This window comes from Loxodonta africana, chromosome 27 (assembly GCF_030014295.1).
Source record: "Loxodonta africana isolate mLoxAfr1 chromosome 27, mLoxAfr1.hap2, whole genome shotgun sequence".
NCBI lineage: Eukaryota > Metazoa > Chordata > Mammalia > Proboscidea > Elephantidae > Loxodonta > Loxodonta africana.
This window is the reverse complement of record NC_087368.1, coordinates 35853497-35874885: the sequence shown is the minus strand read 5'-3', so window position 1 is coordinate 35874885 and position 21389 is coordinate 35853497. Positions and strand designations below refer to the sequence as shown.

Here is a 21389-nt window from a genome sequence, read left to right as displayed (position 1 = left end):
TTGTTCTTTTTTTCCTGCTTGTCCTGTACCTCTGCCTGGAGCCTGTTGAAGCAGTTTTGTCTGGTTTTGTTTAGAACTGTCGTAAGAAAAGATAGTTCTTACATAAATCTGTGTACTGGGAGTACCCCGGCAAGTGTTAGGCAGTGTTAGTTGAGAAAGAAGAGAAATGGAGTATGGGGAAAGAGGAGAAAGAAGGAAAAGAAAAGTGCGTTCAAAAGACGGCCACCAGCAGTGGCTTTAGGTCGTGTGCCTCAGTTCACAGCACGTTGCCTCGAATCTGAGGCTTACCCACTTCAGGGCCAGTTTATTCTTTGAGCCTTGGACTTGAGGAACTAAACTTTTTATTTTTAATCTAAAAATATTTTAAAGTGTGTTCCCCCTTTTTCCTACGCTATTGAAATTTTAGAGAACCAAGAAGAAAAAAGTGCACTCATAACCCTGTCTTTGTAACCAGACCACTGTTAATCTTTTGGTGTATTTCTAGCCAAGTCTTTTTTTTTTACTTCTGGAATCATTTTTACGTGTCTGGAATTAGAAAGTATCTGTGTTTTTTTTTGTCTCCTGCTTTTTTGAAATGTCTTTCAGTGCGTCTTCGGAAATCTGGCCGAAGGACGAATTTTGGATGACAGTGTTACTGTGCCTTAGTTCAGTTGGCACTCCAGTCTGAAAAGAAACTGTGCATTGCGTGTTGCTTTTTTCTCGGGCGGCTAATGTTTGTATACACCATTACTGTCAAGTAAGGACAGGAGCTTTAAAATTATGCTGAGGTTAAGAATAATGGTGGATGTCTGAGAAAACTCCTGTAACCCTGCTTTTCAGGAACTGTCTTGGTTTTGTGACTGGGGCTTATCAGTGGCTGCTTTCAGACACACATTCTTCTTATAGTTTCCATTGGAATTAGTCTTTTTCTTACTTATCATGTCCAGATACTTTTTATGGCAGACTCATAAACCATCATCAGTCTTCATTTTGGTTAACAAACATAATAAGCTAGCTTGGTGGGAATGAGAAATGGTGTCAGATAAGAGGGGAATGGCCTGATTTCCCATGGGAGACAGCTTTTTTGGAAGAGTGGTTTGGTGGAGTGGTTCTGTTTTCTTTTGCCTGAATCAAGTAAATTCCAGTAGGTTAAAATCATCTACAGTTTTACTAGAGTGAATTCTGTTAGGACAGACTGACTTGAGAATTTGTTTGTGACTCACCCTGTAATAAAACTTCTCTAGTTTATTTTGTTAAAACTAGGAGATAAAACCTTAAATTTATGGGTATTCAGCTGTAGGGTCGCTCTGAGTTGGAATTGACTTGACAGCAATGGGTTTGCTTTTGTTTTGGTAGCTAACTGAGGAGCTTTGGTGGCACAGTGGTTAAGAGCTTGGCTGCTCACCAAAAAGTCGGCAGTTCGAATCTAACAGCCATTCTGTGGAAACTGTATGGGGCAGTTCTACTCGGTCCCGTAGGGTCGCTGTGAGTCAGAATGGACTTGATGGCATCGTGTTTGGTTTTTGCTTTGGTAGCTAACTGAGTTGTACTTCTCATGGGTGTGTATGGGAGAGAGAGAGGAATAAATTGATAGGCACTCTCATAGGTTAGATGGCCTTCATCATTCTTGTGATTTAACCCTGGCAGATGAGGTTTTCTTATCTTTTATAGAAATGGATCTATTTAGTAATTACAGTAATAATAACGATGATAGAAGTCCATAGGCGTGGTCTTTGTCATTGAACTACATCAGTTTGCTCATCCCTGTGTTTTCTGCACCTCCTGTCTACCAAAAGCAAGCACATTGCCATCGAGTCGATTCCTACTCCTAGCCGCTTGGCAATAAGAGATGCTCAGATATTTGTTGCATGAACAGTGTTGATTATTGTTAATTGTAGTATAATAAGCCTTCATTTGTTATGTGGTAATGGTTTAATTGGATTTTTTCTTAAATTACACAAGAATCAAAGTTACCTTTGTAACTTTAAGGCTCTATATTAAAACCTCTTGAGCATGTTCTCTCAAAGCTTTAGACTAAACGACTTTTGGTTAAAAGTGAATGTGTAGGTGAGCATTAACACTGCACAAAGGGAAACATAAATTATTCTGTTTCTGTTTATTTCAGGACTGAAAACGGAGTGAAATCACTTCTCAGAGTTAAAAGACTATTAAGAAGTCAAGATGGGGACTCCTGGTTCTGGAAGGAAAAGAACACCTGTGAAAGACCGATTTTCTGCAGAAGACGAGGCATTGAGTCACATTGCGAGAGAGGTGTGTCTGGAAAACCCCCTCCCAACTCTGGGTTGCACAGCTGAGAGTATTGTAAAGACGCTAGGGTGAGAGTGATACAGACGTTCACTTACTGAACTGGTTTCAGATGCTTACAGTGAACTAGCTGTTAGGGCTGGCTTTCTCTAGAATGCTGTATTAGAATAAAGTATGGTTATTATGCAAATTTTAGTTATACTTGGATACCTGTTCAACTCACCTAAAGTTAATTTTTCATTTTGTTTCAGTGGGTTACTGGAGTTGCAGGTACTTGTCCGAATGTATTGAAATGTGCAATTGATTTTCAGTATTAAACAGGCTGATTACATTGTTGAAAATATGAGAGTTAATTAGAAATGCTGGTTGGGCTGTCGGTTTCCCGGAAGCGTTGCACGAGTGTTGACGGAGAGGACCCTCACTGGTGTGTGTTCGGATTCAGTGTCTCAGCGGTTGCCTTTTGGAATATGGCAGTGGAGTTTTTAATTAATTCTTCTAGGTGGTAACAACTTCTCAGGTATTTTTGTTTCAGTTTGTTGACAACTCAGAAAAAAAAAAAAAGAGTGTCACCTATTGAATCACTGGCAGCATTTCCTGTTGCATATTGGAAATTTAAGAGAACTCCCAGCTGGGGCTTTTTAGTGAGGTGCCGACTTCGTTTCAGACCCTAACTCCATCGGCAGCTGCAGACTTGACCATAAACTAATCTGGTGCAAGAATTGCTTGGGGTATCGCTAAGTTATATTCTTTTGGTGAGAACTATTCCCTCATCACTTCCTCTTTGTTATTCTTAGTAAGTAACTCATTTAGGACTATTGCTGTTTCCTTTTGACATATTACACAGTCTTCTTTTGTTCCAGCTCATTGTTGTGTCTTTCCTCTGACAAACTACTGAGTTAGCTTCTGAAATTAGAAGTTGGGTTCTGTAGGAGGGTATTGAAGCAAAGAAAAGTGATCATCTAAAAACTGATGAAAAAATTGTGACATTACTTTAACAAAATTACTTTGAAAATCATTGGGATATTTTTAGATAAAAGAAGTAAAAGATATTTAAAATGAAATAGTAGGTATTACTTTACCATGCTCTTAAATACCTGCACTAATGAAGCACTTTAGAAGCCACGTATTTTTAGTTGGAAATTGAAATTACCCAAAATATTTACTTCCAGAATTGGAGAGGTTTGCCTAGATTTCTCTAAGGGGAAGAATGCCAGCCCCTTCTAGGCACTTTCTGCACCGTCACCAAGTATTTGAACTCTTTTTTTGTGGAGGGGGAGCCAGGGGTGTAATGTCTCCTGGAAAGAATTGGGTAGGATTCTGATGCCCTAACTAGCACTTATTCAGCGCTTGCTATATGGCAGACACTATTTTAAGCATTTTACATGCATTTTTACTCCTCACAAACTCTGAGATTGGTTTAATTATTATCTCCATTTTACAGTTGGAGGAAACCATTGCACAGGAAAGTTAGGTAACTTCCAAGGTCACACAGCTAGGAAATAGCAAAGCTTGCATCCACACCCTTCCCATGGCATTCTGCATGAATCCAGCTAACGCCCTTCAAGTACAGACCTCTCTCCGTAGTTGCCCCGTGTACCCACCTGAGCCCACACCCTTCCCATGGCACTCTGCATGAATCCAGCTAACGCCCTTCAAGTACAGACCTCTCTCCGTAGTTGCCCCGTGTACCCACCTGAGCCCACACCCTTCCCATGGCACTCTGCATGAATCCAGCTAACGCCCTTCAAGTACAGACCTCTCTCCGTAGTTGCCCCGTGTACCCACCTGAGCCCACACCCTTCCCATGGCACTCTGCATGAATCCAGCTAACGCCCTTCAAGTACAGACCTCTCTCCGTAGTTGCCCCGTGTACCCACCTGAGCTAAGGCAGAGGAGGGTGGGAGCTGTGGCGGGCAGCCTCCCCCTCATGCTGCCCCAGTGCATGGCCTGGCCGTGGTCACTCGTCTTTGTGATGGTCAGGATCACTCTTAGTCCTCTCAGTGCCCCGTGATTTGTTCTTCTTACTGAGGAAGGATTACTGAGCCTTAGGAGTTCCTGGATGGTGCAGATGGTTGAGCACTTGACTACTGGCAGAAAGGTTTTGGCAGTTCAAACCCACCCAGAGGCGCCTTGGAAGACAGGCCTGGTGATCTGCTTCTGAAAGGTCACAGCCTTGAAAACCCTACAGAGTGCATTTCTACTCTGCACACATGGGGCTGCCACAGGGCCCAGCTGTCTCCATGGCACCTGACAGTGGCCTTGAGCCTGAAGGCTTTGTCTGGCCTCAGTGGCTGAAGACTCTTTGGCGTAACACCGACTGTCATGACCTTCACTATGCCTCTGAGTTACAGTAGCCTCCTCCTTTCCCTGAAGGTATCTCTGCTGGACTTGGGGTTTACATTTCTTCCCGTTGGTTAGATATTCCATTGCAGATCCAAAGTCTCCGTTTTCTTGTGCCATCCACTTATTAAGTTGTAGTCAAACCTGAGTAATAAAGCCCATAACCTTAGATTTCCTCTCTCATTCCAAAAGAATATTTCTGCTACCAAAAATTTCTGAATAAAAGGAAGATACAGTTGTTTGACATCTGAAGAAGATGAATTAAAATTTTTAGATTTTATCTATTATGTATAGGTGTTTATGCACAGAAAAATTTAAATAGTCCTCAACTACCAAAAGCTTAAAAAAGTGGTTCAACGTAATTACATTATAAGGTCTAAGAATAAAAATGCTACCTAAGGGTTTGTACTAAAGGGAAGTTGCTAGGAGATGAGTAATAATTTTATTTGTTCATTTGGAAACCATGGCAACACAATAAATATTATGTCTCTGAATTTGTCGTTCAGTGTTCTTTCGGCATGAGTGTCACAGAAGAATAAACAAAATTAAACACAGTAAACTCTGAGTCTTAGCTACCTGAATCTTAGTCATTGTCCTTGAATGTCTTTAGAGTTTTGTATTATTTCAAATTTCTTGAAATTAAAGCACAGCCTATAAAGGCACAGATTATAACATATCTCTCTTTTACTCATCTCAGTGGTGTAAGTTTTATGTATATTATGGATGTAAGAGCAAGCTGGTGATTTCCAAACTTTCTTGGCCTAGTTCAGTACATTTCTGTCAAATTATGAATTTTTAATTTACTTCCCTTTAAAAATTGTTCCACGATCATAGTAGGACAAAAGTTTTAAATTTAGAGAATTTTCTTCTTTTGAATGTATTTGGGAAACTCTGGCTGCGTGGTGGTTAAAGAGTTCGGCTGCTAGTCAAAAGGCCGGTGGTTCGAATCCACCAGATTCAAAACCCAGTGGGGCAGTTCTACTCTGTCCTGTAGGGTCGCTATGAGTCGGAATTGACTCGATGGCAATGGGTTTGATTTTTAAAGGCATTTGGGTGTGTGTTTTCATGTACCATTTTTTCCCCCTAAATGTTATTGTGGCGAGATATATATATAACAAAAAGTTTGCCATCTTAACCATTTTTAAGTGTATAATTTGGCGCATGACTTAGCTTTGCCACGTTGTGCTGCCAGCATCACTGTCTGCACTGTCCATTTTCAGAAGCGTTACATCGCTCCCACAGAAACTCGGTCTCCTTCAGCAGCAGCTCCCATTTCTTCCTCCCTGCGGCTCCTGGTAACTAATATGCTTTTGTCTATGTATTTGTCTATTCTAGATATTTCATTTAAATGGGATCATACAGTGTTTGTCCTTTTGTATCTGACTTATTTCATGCACCATAATGTTTTCAAGATTCATCCATGTTGCATGTGTCATACTTTGTTTTTATGACCGAATAAAACATTGCATGTGTATGGCACATTTTGTTTATCCTGTTTATCTATTGATGCACACTTGGGTTGTTTCTTCCTTTAGGCTGTTGTGAATAATATTGCAGTGAGCATTGGTGTACGTGTATCTGTCTGAGTCCCTGCTTTCTAGTCCCTTGGGTATATACCTAGGAGTGGAGCTGCTGGGGTCATATGGTAGTTCTTTGTTTGAGTTTTTGAGTAATTGCCAGACTCTTTTCCATAGTGGCTGTACCATTTTACATTCCCACCAGCAGTGGACAAGGGTTCCAATCTCTCCACATCCTCACTAACATTTGTTTGTTTCTGTTTTTTTGTGATAACAGCTGTCCTCGGTTGCTGACTCGGTGGCATATAACAACAACAGTGGATGTAAAATGGTATCTTTTTGTGGTTTTTGTTTGTATTTCCCTAATGACTAAAGACCTTGAGCATCCTTTCATAGGCTTGTGGGCCATTTGTATATCTTCTTTGGAGAAATGTCTGTTCAAGTCCTTTGCTCATTTTTTAATTTGGCTTTTTGTTGTTGAGTTGTAGGAGTTCTTTGTATATTCTAGATATTAAACCTTTATGAGATATATGGTTCCCCAATATTCTATTCCATAGGTTGTCTTTTCACTTTCTTAATAAAGTTCTTTGACGCACAAGAAGTTTTTCATTTTGATGAAGTCCAGGTTATCTAGTTTTTCTTTTATTGCTCTTTCTTTTGGTGTCATATCTAAGAATCCATTATCAAAAACAAGTTCTTTAAATGTCATTCCTGTCTTTTCTTCTAAGAGTCTTATGGTTTTAGTTCTTATATTTAGGTTGTTGGTCCATTGGTGACGCGGTAGTTAAGAGCTCAACTGTTAACCAAAAAGTCTGTAGTTGAATCCACCAGCCGCTCCTTGGAAACCTTTTGGGGGCAGTTCTACTCTGTCCTGTAGGGTCTCTGTTAGTTGGAATTGACTCAATGGCAGCGGGTTGGCTCCATTTTGAGTTAATTTTCATTTATGGTGTGATGCATTGGTCTGGCTTCATGGTTTTGCCTGTGGAGATCTAATTGCTCTAGCACCCCTTATTGAGGAGACTGTTCTGTCCCCGTTGAGTGGACTTGGTGTCCTTGTCAGCAATCTTAGATGCCTGGGTTTATTTCTGAACGCTCAGTTATATTCCACTGGCCTACATCTCTATCCTTATACTAGTACTACACTTTTCTGATTACTGTAGCTTTATAGTATGTTTTGAAGTTGGAAGATATGAGTCCTCCTGTTTTGTTCTTCCTTTTCAAGAATGTCTTGGCTATTTTGGGCCCCTTGTAATTCCATATGAATTTGAGGATCAGCTTTTCCGTTTTTGCAAAAATGATTGATGGAATTTTAATAGAGGTTATGTTGGTTCTGTAGATCTCTTTCAGTGGTAGGGACATCTTAATAATATTAAGTCTTCTGTGAGCACAGGCTGTGTTTCCGTTTATTAGGTCTTCTTTAATTTCTTTCAGCAATGTTTCATAGTTTTAGTGTATGGGTCTTTTACCTCCCTGGTTAAATTTATTCCTAGGCATTTTATTCTTTCAGATTCTGTCGTAAATGGGATTTCCCCCCTTGATTTTCTATTCAGATTGTTCATTGCTGATATATATCCTGTGCTATCCTTTGAACTATATTAAATGCAGAAAAATTTTGGTAATAATAAGTACACAGTGAGTCTATCACCCACCATTAATGAATGTCAACATTTTGTCACAACTGTTTCAGATCTTTTCTTAAAAAAAGGTGGAAGGGGGCTAGTGATAACGTGTCAGTGTTGGTTCACCAGTTCTGATGTATATCCCACAGGAGCATGGGGAAGGAGGTTCCTGGGAACGCTCTCCTTCCTGCACAACTTTTCTGTAAACCTAAAGCTGCTCTTAAAAGATAAAGTCTATAAAAAAGAAATAAAGGGGGAGGGAGGGGACATTATAAACCATGTTTAAGACCTGGGCCTATTCCTCCCTCTCTTTTTGCTTATGAGACCTCTGTAATAAAATTGGGAGGTATCCTTCCTGTCCATGTCCTAAAAGTTCTAGCATAGATCTCCATGAACAGTCTTGTTTTCTGTGTTTCTGTGTATTGCTTCGTAAGTGCTCTACAGGTGTGAGACAGCCAAAACGGCCAGAATAGTAGCTCAGGATGGCTGGAGAGAGATTGGGGGATGGGAGGAGATGATGCTGGAGAAGGAGGAGGACACAGTCATCAAGGAATTTGTGTGCTGAGCAGTTAAAATTTGATTTTGAAAGCCGTGGGGGGGAACCATTGCAGGCTAAAACCTTTTTTAGCTTTGAGTGACAGTATAATTGTTTTAGCCACCATGTGGAGGGTGTCTGATAGGCAGGAAGACTGGTTAGGAAGCTGCTGCAGTAACTTGGTAAGAGATTATGAGAACCTGAATTGAAGGCAGTGACAGTGGGAGTGGAGAGCAAGGAGAAAATATTGAACAGAATCTTCATGGGAGATAGTCAAGATTTAGTGACTTGGCTGCGGGAGGCGGGGTAAGAAAAAAGGAAGAATCTTAGGATGATTTTTCCCTTTCAGTTTCTGGGTAACAGGACAGAGGAATGGGGGTGTAAAGAGGTAGAGGTTTAAGGGAAAGGTTATAAATTCCGTTTGTGATACATTGAGTCTGAGGCTCTAGTGAGGCTGTCCCAGCGTTTAATACCCGGTTAGATCAGGATTGTGGTAGAAAGTGCAGGCTGGATGTAAAGATTCCCAGACTGTCAACATCACCCAGGAAGAGGACATAGAGTGAGAAGAGCAAGGGATCAAGCCAGGAAGCCTTGGTTATGGTAAAGTGTAAGAAGCTAGCAGAAGAAAATAAGCCTTCAAAGAATATTGAGGAGGAAAGGCCAGAGGGCCCAGAGGAACACCAGGAGAGACTAGTGCTTCAGGAAGCCAAGAGAAGAGAGTTTTCAGGAGGGGTGAGCAGTCAGTGATGTCAGAAGTCCAGAAAGGACAAGTGAGATAAGAAGAGAAAAATGCTGTTGGCTCTGGTAGTTAGGGGTCATTAGTGACCTTTGCATGAGCAATTCCGGTGAAGTGCTTTGGGCAGATGCCAGACTGCAGTCAGCTGAAGAGAGTGGGAAGTGAGGAGGGAGCAGGGAGGAAACTGGGCTGTAAAGAGAAGACCAGGCAGAACTGAATCAGGATGTTTTGCCTTTTTTTTTTTTAAAGGTGGGAAAGATTTTGAACCTACTTCTGATGAGGAGAAAGAGCCAAAAAGGGAGAGAGTGAGGACGAGAGAGGAGAGATGGGATGTCTGGAGCAAGGCCCCTGGGGATGACTGGGTTCACGTCCTAGTGTAGAGGGTGTGTGCGGTGGGGTGGTGGTTGATCTTGAACAGCAGGGCAGGACGAAGGAGACAGCTTTTCAGTAGGACCAGAGAAAAAGTAAGGTAGGTGGGGGGGAGGTGGTTACTGACACTGGTATGTCTGCTGGTGCCTTGGCAGGTGTGGAGGGAGCATTCCCATGTGGCCTGGAAACTCCTCTGTCATGAAAAGATTGGGAAATAGCACAGGAGGGGGGGAAATGCTAAAATATCAGAAATAGAGTAATGACAAGGCTAAGTGCTGAACTGATGAGGCTTCCCAGACCATGAGCTTCCTTGAGAATGAAGACCACTGACGTTGTATTTCCTGGGAATGCTCTCCTTCCTGTTCATTTACAAATTGTACATTTTTCCTGTGACCCAGTGTTGAGGTGGTAGCTGTTTTGGTTCATTGTATCCTTAGGATATGTATATCCTGAAAGAATACACTTACTTATTTGCAGTACATTAAGTATGTTTCCTTGATGGACCTATCTTAATTTGACACACACACACACACACACACACACACACACACACACACACACAAAATACATAGAAGTGTATAATTTACACTTAACTCTCCTGCCTTTGAATCTTAGGAACATGGGTTCAAACTGTTTTGTTTTTAAATAAACATAACCATTATTTTCCAAGTAACAGTCCCAAATGAAATTCATTTTGTGGATTATTTCCCCAGGAAACTGAGCAGTGTCCAGGGGATCACATAGATCCCTCCCTACTGGTAGACCCACTGCACAGATGGAAGATTTATGACAGGATTCCTTTCCGATCAGTCTCTGACTTGGAATGCCACTTGCAGCCACAGCCAGTTTATTTTAATCCTCTCCTCTGTGTTTATTTAACTGGAAGAAACAAAACAAAACCCCTTGCTGTGAGTCGCTTCCGACTCGTGGCAGCCCCACGCATGTCGGAGTAGAGCTGTCCTCCGCAGGGTTTTCAGCGGACGATTTTTCAGGACTAATTCACCAGGCCTTTCTTCCAAGGCTCCGCTAGGTTGGTTCGAACCACCAACCTTTTGGTTAGCAGTCAAGCGTTTAACTCTTTGGGCCACTTAGGACTCCACTCAAACCATCGTACCTGGTTCGTTCTCATCTTTTCCTAGAAGTTCATTCTTAGTGGACACTATACCATTCTTAATTATTAGCTGAATGATAAAGTGAATATTCTACAAATTCGAAATACAACCTCAGGCATCTGTCCCAGGAGTGATCAAAGCCCACCATTTTTGCTGTCATTCTGTTTTTCCGTTTGGCCAAGCATTTAGTGAGGAATGGATTTAATTTTATTGTCAAATATATTTTTACTTTTTGTGTCGTCATTTTTACCACTCTAAGAAGAAAAAATATCCATACCTGCCCAGTTAGACGTTGTTTCCGTTAATTAGCCTGATGTACCGCGTATATGAAAGCATAGTGTTGAGAACCTTTTTTAGAAACTCGGTCCTGTGGCCTACCTGACATTATATAACTTCTGGACCTGAATTTCCAGTCTCTTCATTTTCATATTAACTTTTAAGAATTTGGGTTATATCAGCATAAAAACTCTACAGGTACTCAAATGACTTAGGCTCCTGAATACTTCTGATTTCATGTCTCATGCTAACTTTTTTTTTTTTAATTTCTGTTGTGCTTTAAGTGAAAGTTTACAAATCAAGTCAGTGTCTCATATAAAAATTTATATATCCCTTGCTATATACTCCTAGTTACTCCCCCCTAATGAGGCAGCACACTCCTCTCCACTCTCTGTTTTCGTGTCCATTCAGCCAGCTTCTGACCCCCTCTGCCCTCTCATCTCACCTCCAGACAGGACCTGCCCACATAGTTTCACATGTCTACTTGATCCAAGAAGCTCACTCTTCACCAGTATCATTTTGTATCCCGTAGTCCAGACCAATCCCTGTCTGAAGAGTTGGCTTTGGGAATAGTTTCTGTCTTGGGCTAACAGAAGGTTTGGGGGCCATGACCTCCAGGGTTCTTCTAGTCTCAGTCAGACCATTAAGTCTGGTCTTTTTATGAGAATTTGAGGTCTGCATCCCACTGCTCTCCTGCTCCCTCAGAGGTTCTCTGTTGTGTTCCCTGTCAGGGGAGTCATCGGTTGTAGCTGGGTACCATCTAGTTCTTCTGGTCTCAGGCTGATATAGTCTCTGGTTCATGTGGCCCTTTCTGTCTCTTGGGCTCATAGTTACCTTGTGCCTTTGGTGTTCTTCATTCTCCTTTGCTCCAGGTGGGTTGAGACCAACATCTTAGATGGCCGCTTGCTAGCGTTTAAGACCCCAGACGCCACTCTCCAAAATGGGATGCAGAGTGTTTTCTTAATAGATTTTATTATGCCGATTGACTTAGATGTCCCCTGAAACCATGGTCCCCAAACCTCTGCCCCTGCTATGCTGGCCTTCAAAGCATTCAGTTTATTCAGGAAACTTCTTTGCCTTTGGTTAAGCCTAGTTGTGCTGACCTCCTGTATTGTGTGTTGTCCCTCTATTCACCTAAAATAGTTCTTGTCTACTATAATTAGTGAATACTCCCTCCCTCCCTCCCTCCCTCCCCACTCTCATAACCATCAAAGAATATTTTCTTAGCTCTGTTTAAACTATTTCTTGAGTTCTTATAACAGTGGTCTCATATAATATTTGTCTTTTTGCAGCTGACTAATTTCACTCAGCATAATGCCTCCCAGATTCCTTCATGTTATGAATTGTTTCACAGATTCATCATTGTTCTTTATCGATGCGTAGTATTCCATTGTGTGAATATACCATAATTTATTTATTCATTCATCTGTTGATGGGCATCTTGGTTGCTTCCATCTTTTTGCTATTGTAAATAGTGCTGCGGTGAACATGCGTGTACATATATCCGTTTGTGTAAAGGCTCTTACTTCTCCAGGACATATTCCGAGGAGTGGGATTTCTGGATCGTATGGTAGTTCTATTTCTAGCTTTTTAAGGAAGCGCCAAATCAATTTCCAAAGTGGTTGTACCATTTGACATTCCCACCAGCAGTGTAGAAGTGTTCCAGTCTCTCCACAGCCTCTCCAACATTTATTATTTTCTGTTTTTTGGATTAACGCCAGCCTTGTTGGAGTGAGATGGAATCTCATTGTAGTTTCTATTTGTCTTATGCTAACTTTTTAACTGTGTTTCGAACTTAGTTAAATTTCTGTTGTCTTCTATTGTTGTGTGCCATTTATTTTGTATGTGTGAGTGTGCATTAAAGTAACACTAATCTGTAGCAGCTGTTCCTTGCAATCTTGTTATGAGGGAAAGATGCTAGTGTTACTACCTAGAAGGACGCTTGTTTATCCACAGCTGTTCATTTTAACATATGCCTGGGTCAGTGCAGAGCGTGTTTTGTCTGCCAGGTTGGGGTTAGTGTTGTTTGCTATTCCTGTGGTTGTTGTTTGCTACTCCTGTGATTGTTGCTCAGCCCTCTGGTGGCACTGTATAGACAGAACCATGTGAAGTCCTTGTAAATCCTGTCTACCCTTTTAAAGCCTGCTGTTTAGTTGCCTTCACATGCGTTTTTCCAGGCGGCCAGACTGGTGGTGGAATGGTTGCCTCTGGGCAGTGTTTGTTTAGCTCTGAAGCCCATGCTCTTTCTGTCCCTCAGCTTCCCTTTCGTTCTCCAAGAACTGTTATTAGAGGAGAGATTTCAATTGTCTGTAATTTAGGTTTCGAGGGAAGCCCTATATTAGTACAAATTGTGCGGAATTGTCCACAGAGAGATCCTAGAAGGATGAAATCAGCCTTCTCGTGTTAAATTTCTACGGAAGGCTACAGGTACAGTCATGCATTGTTTCGCGTCTGCCGTACCTTCTGTGAAATAGGACAATATGTTATTTGGATGTTGTGTGAATACCTGGGTCCGCAGAGCGCAGGGCTCCCGGGTGCAGGGGCTGGGGCTGCTGTTCAGCGTTAGGCCCAGGCAGCTCCTGCTGCGGACGCCTCCGGTGAATGCCCCGCGGGGTCCCAGTGACCCTGCCTGGTGCCCCTGCCTTGGCTGGGCCCCACGATGCCTGCTGACCTTGGGCCCTCTGGAGCAGGATTGGGTCCCCACTCCTTCCAGTGGCACGGGTGCCTTGTTCCCGCAGGTGGAAGAGCAGCAGAGTGGGCTTGCTGCCAGGTTGTGTTGGGCTGTGGATATCCCCTGGAGGGTGTAGGCTGGACCATGTTGTATATGTGGCTGGACAGCACCCAAAGGGATGTTATATGGCGCATGACTATACAAAACGAATATACCGGAGACGAGAACTTCTACACATTGCTGACTCTCGTAAAAAAAGAGGCAAGAAGTTATTCCTAGAAAAAAATACTTTGTAATTTTTTGCCATCTGCTTTTGTAATTGTTGTTTTCCCTTTGCTAAGCATAACTTAGCCTGGAAATCTTTTTATATAAGATACCCTGGTAAGAAAGTGGTGTCCACCGAGGATCAGAGGGGCGGGGAAGGTAGATAACCTAAAGCAGAGACAGAGACCAATATAAAATCCACTTGAGAAGACTAGTTGCTCTGGACATGTCGGTGATTAGGTCTTGAGATTTGTAAACTGTAGTGTACTTTGTAGAACTTTTGCTGTTAAAGGGCCAGTTAAGCAGCCTAGGAAGTTGCCAAAACAGGGGTAGTTGAATAAGAGTTAACTACTGCATTAAATTGTCTGCTTTCCTTAGAAACCTGCTGTGGTCTTGCCAGGTAAAACTAATTGCTTCTGCCTGCATGGCTTCCTTCCCTATAAGCGTTGTATCTCTGTATTCCTCAACTAGATCATGAGCTTCTTTAGGGCAGAGGTGTTGTCTTACTCTATATTTTCAGCGCCTACCATAGTTGCTTACACCTGGTAGACCCTTGTAACCACTGGCCGAGCCCTTATTGAGAACTGGACACAAATACGGGCAGTCCCTGATTTACAATCGGGCTCTGCCCCGACAGCTCCACCGTTAAGTTGGTTCTGACGTAAGTTGAATACCTCTGTTGGCTTTTTTTAATGTTTTCATTATTACTGCGTTTTATTGTCAGTATCTTTATAAATCAGATCTTTATTTGTTTTTGGAGGTTGGAAACATTATATGTAGACATCTGCAGGTGAACCCCTGAGAATGATAACATCAGCAAATTACATGCTGCAACACTGCATGTAGTACATACTACGAATGATAAGATGTACCAAAAAAAAAAAGATAGTTGTTAGTGCGGTTTGTGGTAACTCAGATATGCTGCAAGTTGGGGACTACCTATATAACAACATGGAAAGAAGCAACTACTGTAGTTATCAGACGGGAAATCTGAATTAGAGTTATGGAGCCCTGGTGGCACAGTGGTTAAGAGCTCGGCTACTAGCTGAAAGGTCGGCAGTTTGAATCCACCAGCTGGTCCTTGGAAACCACGTGGGGCAGCTCTCCTCTGTTCTGTATGGTCGCTCGCTGTGAATCAGAATTGACTCGATGGCAGCGGGTTTGGTTTTTTGGTTTGTGGCTAAGAACAGAGGAAACCACAAGATAGAAGCCCAGGAGTAAGAAGATTTTTAAGTTTCATGTGGTATATCAAGCTGTTTCCTTATAGGTATGTATTCATATGATTATTGAGCAGACATTTAGGTGTGAAACTTGTGGGGTGACAGAAGCATGTATTTTTAGTACAGTGTAATAAAGCCACAATAGAGGCGTGTGCAGAGTATTAACTTGTAAAGAAGGGAATGGAGGCAGTCTTCCCAGAAGGTAATACTTGAGCTGAATAAGAGAGAAGAGAGAACACCTCCTGCCAAGCAGTCTGTGAAGAGGATTCTGGAACAGAGGGAGATGGGATGCAGCTGGTCCCTGTGGGACAAGTATGGGAAATAGGGAAGGATCTGACTGTGAGGAACCTTCTGTGTTTGCTTTCTTTCTCCTCTCTCTTCTCTTTGTGCTGTTCTAAGGAACTGCCTTAAGCACGGGTAATGGGGAGCCAGTGGTGGGTCTTACATGGAATGACACGATCAGAAGTGTGTTTTGAGAAAGGCTGATTTGACACTCACGTAACCGCGTAGATGCTGAATTGTAGGGCAGGTTCTGGAGGCAGGTAGATGGATTTAGAGGCGGCTGCAGTAGTCCAAGCAGAAGATGAGGCGTTCCTATTGCGTGATTCCATTCGTACGAGGTGTCCAGAGTAGACAAATCCGTGGGGATGGCAAGTAGATCATTGGTTGCCAGGGAATGGGCAGTGGCTGCTAATGGCTGTAGGATTTCTTGTTGGAATGATGAAAATGCCCTGGCATTATACAGTGGTGATGGTTGTACCACCTTGTGAATGTTCTAAAACTCACTGAATTGTGTACTTTAAAAGGGTGAGTTGTATGTTTGTGAGCTGTGTCTCCAGAAGAGAGAGATGATGAGCTCCTGAAACAAGCAGAGGCAGTTAAGACAGAGAAAGGGACCACGGGTTTGAGACTCAGTGCAGAGGGTCCATGGTACCTAGGGAATGAGTATTGGCGATATCCAAGACGAAACAGATGCTGGCTCTGCATTTTCTAGTTTGGACGATCGGATTGATAGGGAAGGAAATTCTAGGGAAAACAGCCAATCTGAGGAGACGTAATGAATTCTGTGTGAGATGTGTTGGATGCACAGTTAAATGTGAGGGCCCAGATTTTGGGAGAGGCTTGGGGACTCGAGTGACAGCCTGTCCTTCCCGCCTCCTTATCCTCAGATCTGGCGTAGAAGTGTTTTTGGTTGTCGTTGCTTTGTTTTGTTTTAAGCTGAATCTTTCTGTCACCTTTTAGGCAGAGGCAAGGCTAGCAGCAAAACGGGCCGCCCGGGCAGAAGCAAGAGACATACGCATGAGAGAACTGGAACGCCAACAAAAAGAGGTAATTTGGGGAAGTTAGGAGAGTAACCCTAATTTCATGCTAGTCCTAAAAAAATAACTAATACTGAGCTAATTCTGATGTGAATCTGGTTCCCTTTGGAACCCTGGGCACAGTAGAGCCTGATGTGTGTATTTTAACAAGCTGTTTTATATCAACAAGTCCAATGCCATAGTTGTTTCAGATAACAACAGCAAGCACGTCTGTAGCTCTCACTGCACACATTGTTATAAGTTATTACGCTGTCGTAAGTGCTCGCTTTCCTTATCTCAGCAAAGGTAGGCTTAAAGACTGTATTTATTAATACCCTCGTATTTGGATATTAATATCCTCGTATTTGTATTAGTAATGTTATGATATCTAAACAGGAAACTACTGTGAAATCATTCAAGCCTATATTTGTTTTGGATGTTTTATTGTGTTTTAGGTGAAAGTTTACACAGCAAATTAGATTCGCATTCACAGATTGTTTTGTAGTGTGTCCACACTTTCACCATTTCTACCCCACCTGCCCCGTTTCCATCCATCCAGTTTCCTGCCCCTCCTTGCCTTCTCATCTTTGCTTTTGGGTAAATGTTGACTGTTTCATCTTGTATAGTTGATTGTTTAAAGGAGTACATTCCTCACAGGTGTTATTGTTTATTTTATAGGCCAATCTATTATTTGGCTGAAAGGTGACCTCTGGAAATGGCTTCAGTTCCAGGTTAAAAGGGTATCTTAGGGCAGTAGTCTCGGGGGTTCCTCTGGTCTCTATCAGTCCAGTAAGTGTGGTCTTTTTTTTATGAATTTGAATTTTGTTCTACGTTTTTCTCCCGTTTTAACTGGGACCTTCTGTTGTGTCCCTGGTCAGAACTGTTGGTAATGGTAGCCGGGCACCATCTATCTCTTCTGGTCTCAGGCTACAATGTGGACCATTAGTACAGTGAACTCATTTCTTGCTTGGGTCTTTGGTTCACTCTGCTTTGCTCCAGGTGGGAAGTGACCAATAGCTGTATCACCAGACACTACTCACCAAACGAGGTTGTGAACCATTATCTTCATGAACTAAGTTATGCCAGGTAGTCTTGTTGTCCCACGAGTCAGCCGTACATTTTTGAAGTATGTTTAATAATAGAGGAAAAATTCATGCAAGAAAGTGGGAAAAAAGAAAACAAACTAAGACTGGTAGGATCCCAATTTTGTGTTACCACAAACCAATATCCATATACAGGATCAAAAATAGTGGGAAGAAGTGACTACCACCAGTACTTTGGTGGAATTATGATTGACTTCTAGAAATTTTCGACATGTTTTTATCAGAAGAAAAAGCAGAAAAATATTTTTAAAAAGGCTTATAGAAATTGGGCTGGTTTAAAAAGAAACATATTCACTCTTTTTACCTTTTCATTCTGACATTAATGGGGTTCTGAAAATTCCTATTAAAAATATTTCTGATGTCTTATTTCATATGAAGGGGGATAACACCTGCAGAACAGTATTGAACACTTTATTTTGATATTGGTAATGGATCTCCTGCTAACAGGTTAAAGAGAAATTTATAGATTCTTACTGCCACAGCTCAGAAAAACAGAAAGAGTTGCTATGTTGCTAGTTTTTTTTTAATGTTATATGTAGTTTCAAATATTGTACGCAATTCTTGGCTTGAAATGGAAATGTTGGCAGTGCACTGTTTTTTAAACTCCTAAAATTATAGTCAATTATTAGAGAAGGAAACAATTACTAAATACAAGTTTTATTTTAAGCTATAGGGCCCCATGTATGTCTTTACTATTGAACAGGGTTAGCTTAGTAAGTTTCCATATTTTGAGTGTGTAACTCACTTTGTATCTGCCATCATTGCTCTTCAGGAAAACTTGTTATGGGTAAGACTTTTTGGAGAATGCAGTGTGTTGGTAAACTTCCATTTATGAAACTTTTTCACTTGCAGCACTCTCATCGTTTCTGTGATCAGAAGTGGGGACAAATTCAGAAGTGGCTGGTAGGCCAGGACTGCCTGTCATGCATGTTGTGACCAGTTGCTGAAACAATGCAGCCTTGAAGTAAAACATTGACTAACAGTTTGCAGTGTGAAAGTGTTTGGCATGTGTGAGCCTAAAGGCCAGAGAGTATCTGCTGTGTCTGTAGTGGCCAAATGTGTACTTAGAGTTCAACCATTTTCTTTTTTTTAGCATTTCGTGAATGCTCTTTACCAAGAAGGATTGAGTAAATGAACGTGTTTTCCTTCTGTGGGTTTGTTCTTTGCTTCCTCAAATCAATTAATCTCACTCTCTCTACCCGGCTCCCTCCCTCCTCTTCTCTCTCTCATATTACTAAGTTAACAGGGTCTTGTATTTATTTATTTATTTTATTGTGCTTTAAGTGAAAGTATACAGTTCAAGTTAGGTTCTTATACAAAAATGTATACACACATTGTTAAGTGACCCCAGTTGCTCTCCCTACAATTTGACAGCCCACTCCTCCTTTCCACCCTCTGTCTCCCGTGTCCATTCAACCAGCTTCTGTCCCCCTCTGCCTTCTCACCTCACTTCCAGACAGGAGCTGCCCATTTAGTCTCTTGTGTCTACCTGGAGTTAGCTGAATCCAGTCATTCTTTCATCTCATCTAAAGATTACTCTTTATTTTTTTCAGCTCTCACCTCCCTTTTCAAGTCCTCTATCACAATTCTCTGGAAACCCTGGTGGCGTAGTGGTTAAGTGCCATCTATGGCTGCTAACCAAAGGGTGGGCAGTTTGAATCCACCAGGTGCTCCTTGGAAACTCTATGGGGCAGTTCTGCTCTGTCCTACAGGGTCACTATGACTTGAAATCGACCTGACGGCACTGGGTTTGGTTTGGTTTTTTTTTAACCACGACTCTCAGATTTGGTGGCTACAAAAACAAACTGTGAGCTAGCAAAGCATGAGTCATTGTGAATTTTTCTTAAATTTGAACTTTTTTAAAGTTAAGTTCCCCAGCCGTCTCCAGTTGCAGAGGTCTTTAACTTGGTACGTGAACAGGCTTGAGAAGTAGGGGGACATGAAGCCTTAAAATCCTTAAAAAACTGTGAATGTGGGTGTATTTTCTAGGAAGCGCCCCAGGTATTTTTATCGTCAGATTCTAGAAGGCGTCTATGGTCCCCATAGAGTTAAGAGCCACTGTCTAATTGCTGTTAAATCAGCAGCTTCCATAAGCAGACCCCTTCTGTATCAGTATTTTAAGGTACAAGGAATTAAAATACTTATGGTTAGAATGACCTTTAGGTTTAAAGCTTTAGCATAATTCTGATTGTGCTATTGTTTTAGAAAAGAGAAAGGTGTTAAATTAAGTGGCTCTTCATGTATGTGTCTGTTACTCTGGTGTGGAATCTGCCCTTTCTTGTAACTACAGCCTGATTTGTTCTATTTAAAGTGTCTTCTGCATGTAACTGGGCTAACATTGCTGACGATGCATAAAGAGTGTTACATGGAATAGAAGAAATCACTTTTGCTTGCAATTATTTTTTATGGAAATATTAGTTTAGTTCTTTGAATTTGTGTATTATAATTCTAAATTAAATTACCTAAGATTTTAATAATTTTAGGACATAAAAATATTCAGTAAGAAGGAAAGCCAATATGAAAAGTCTAATATTTCCTGTGCTTGAGGGTCACAAAGATAAGCATATCTTTTTTTTATCTCCATGAAATGTGTGCAGCTTAGGCAGTGAGTGGGCTAGGTTTGTGGGGGGGGGGAAGGGGGTGTGGTTTGGGTTAGAGGCTTTAATATGTAGGCAGTGACAGTCAATATAAAATATAAATTGCTAGTAAGTTTATAGTAAAATAAATGGTGCATACACAAACAATAGCACTGTCAGTTACTAGAAAGAAGAATCTACCCACATTAAAAATTTCCCGTAATTTTGATACACTTTTTTGTGAAGATAGGATGTTGGAGATGTGGCTAGGAAGGCCAGGAAGGGCACGAGGCCCAGGAACTGAGCTGAGAGCGTCGTACGCCTGTGCTGGTGCTTTTGTGTAGGTTTTCGTTTCACGTTGGGAGACAGGCACCGCTATCCCCGCTTTGTAGGTAAGGCGATACCTAACTGAAGTGAACAACTGCTTAGTCACTGACGGAGCCGGACCGTGAAGGTCTGAGGCGGTGCCTGCCACCGTTGCTAATGCATCGCAGGGTGAGGGACCGAGAAGAAACGGTCTAGGTCTTCCCTGACTTTCGGATGGTCTTAGTTAGACAAGTTTCCATGAGCCCGACGGTCCTCTGTTTTTAAACTGAGTGTCTTAATCAGCAGCATGTTGGTGACATGAATGAGGAAGTGCAGTTTCTGAGGTTTCCTGATTTGAAACTGAAGGAATGGCTCCAGCCCTGACAGTAAACCTTGTCTGTTGACAGAGAACATGGCCAGGTGTATTCAGGGGACTGGGGTTTTCTTTTAATGAAACCACTTTATCCTCCCTTCAAGTGAACCTTTAAAAATAAAGGGTATGTTTCATTTCCGTTGATTTAACCTGAATGTATTAAAACATAATTTTCCAGAAAGTCTAAGAGAAACATAAACCTATTTTTAAGGAATCGTCGTGTTTGTGAGCCTTGGTCCTTAGCGCTGACCACACCCAGGATGATGAAAACGTTTTTTGACCGAATGCGGAAGAGAGGGTTACCCTGTCTTGTAATTGGTGCCCAGAAACCCGGTTTGCTGAAATCTTTTTCCATTTGGCCACTGAGGCTATTAATTAAAGAAAAGCCAGTAGGCAATTTAAATGCTACTCTAGAAATACCTGGAAAATGAGGCTTTTTATTCTTCCAGAAAAGGAGAAATCTCTGAGTAAAAACCAGGATACCTTGTCATCCTTCTTGCTCTTTTTTATGTAGTTAGCATAGATGTAGCCAGCATCACACTGTAGCTTTCCAGTTCAGTGGTCTGGAGAGTCAGGAGATCTCAGTGCTGCTCTCAGCTTTATGACCCTGGGCATGTTACTTTATCTCTCTGTGCTGCAGTTTCCCTCCCTGTAAAATAAAGGCATCAGGCTAGAAGAGCTCTAAGGACTCATCTAGCTCTAAACATAATTCTAGGGTTGCCTCCAGGGCCTGTTATCCAAGGGGTTCTTCTGTTTTTTCCACATTTACCACCGTGCAAAAGTATTCAAAGGAGGAGTCCTTAAAATCTGCCCAGAGGCCTCGCCTTTCT

General features: G+C 41.8%; 1 protein-coding gene across 12 annotated transcripts in view; it reads left to right on the top strand.

Annotated features, from left to right (window-relative positions):
* Positions 1-21389, top strand: part of LRRFIP2 (LRR binding FLII interacting protein 2) — a 113306-nt gene that overhangs the window by 16777 nt on the left and 75140 nt on the right. For 11 of the 12 annotated variants that reach the window (XM_023554845.2, XM_003415706.4, XM_023554843.2 and 8 more), the window contains 2 exons: positions 2105-2250; positions 16146-16232. In XM_023554845.2, the coding sequence (XP_023410613.1) occupies positions 2161-2250; positions 16146-16232 (177 nt within the window). In that variant the 5' untranslated portion in view covers positions 2105-2160. Of the gene's footprint in view, positions 1-2104; positions 2251-16145; positions 16233-18156; positions 18208-21389 lie in introns of those variants that run through there. The other variant, XM_003415704.4, reaches the window with a different exon arrangement.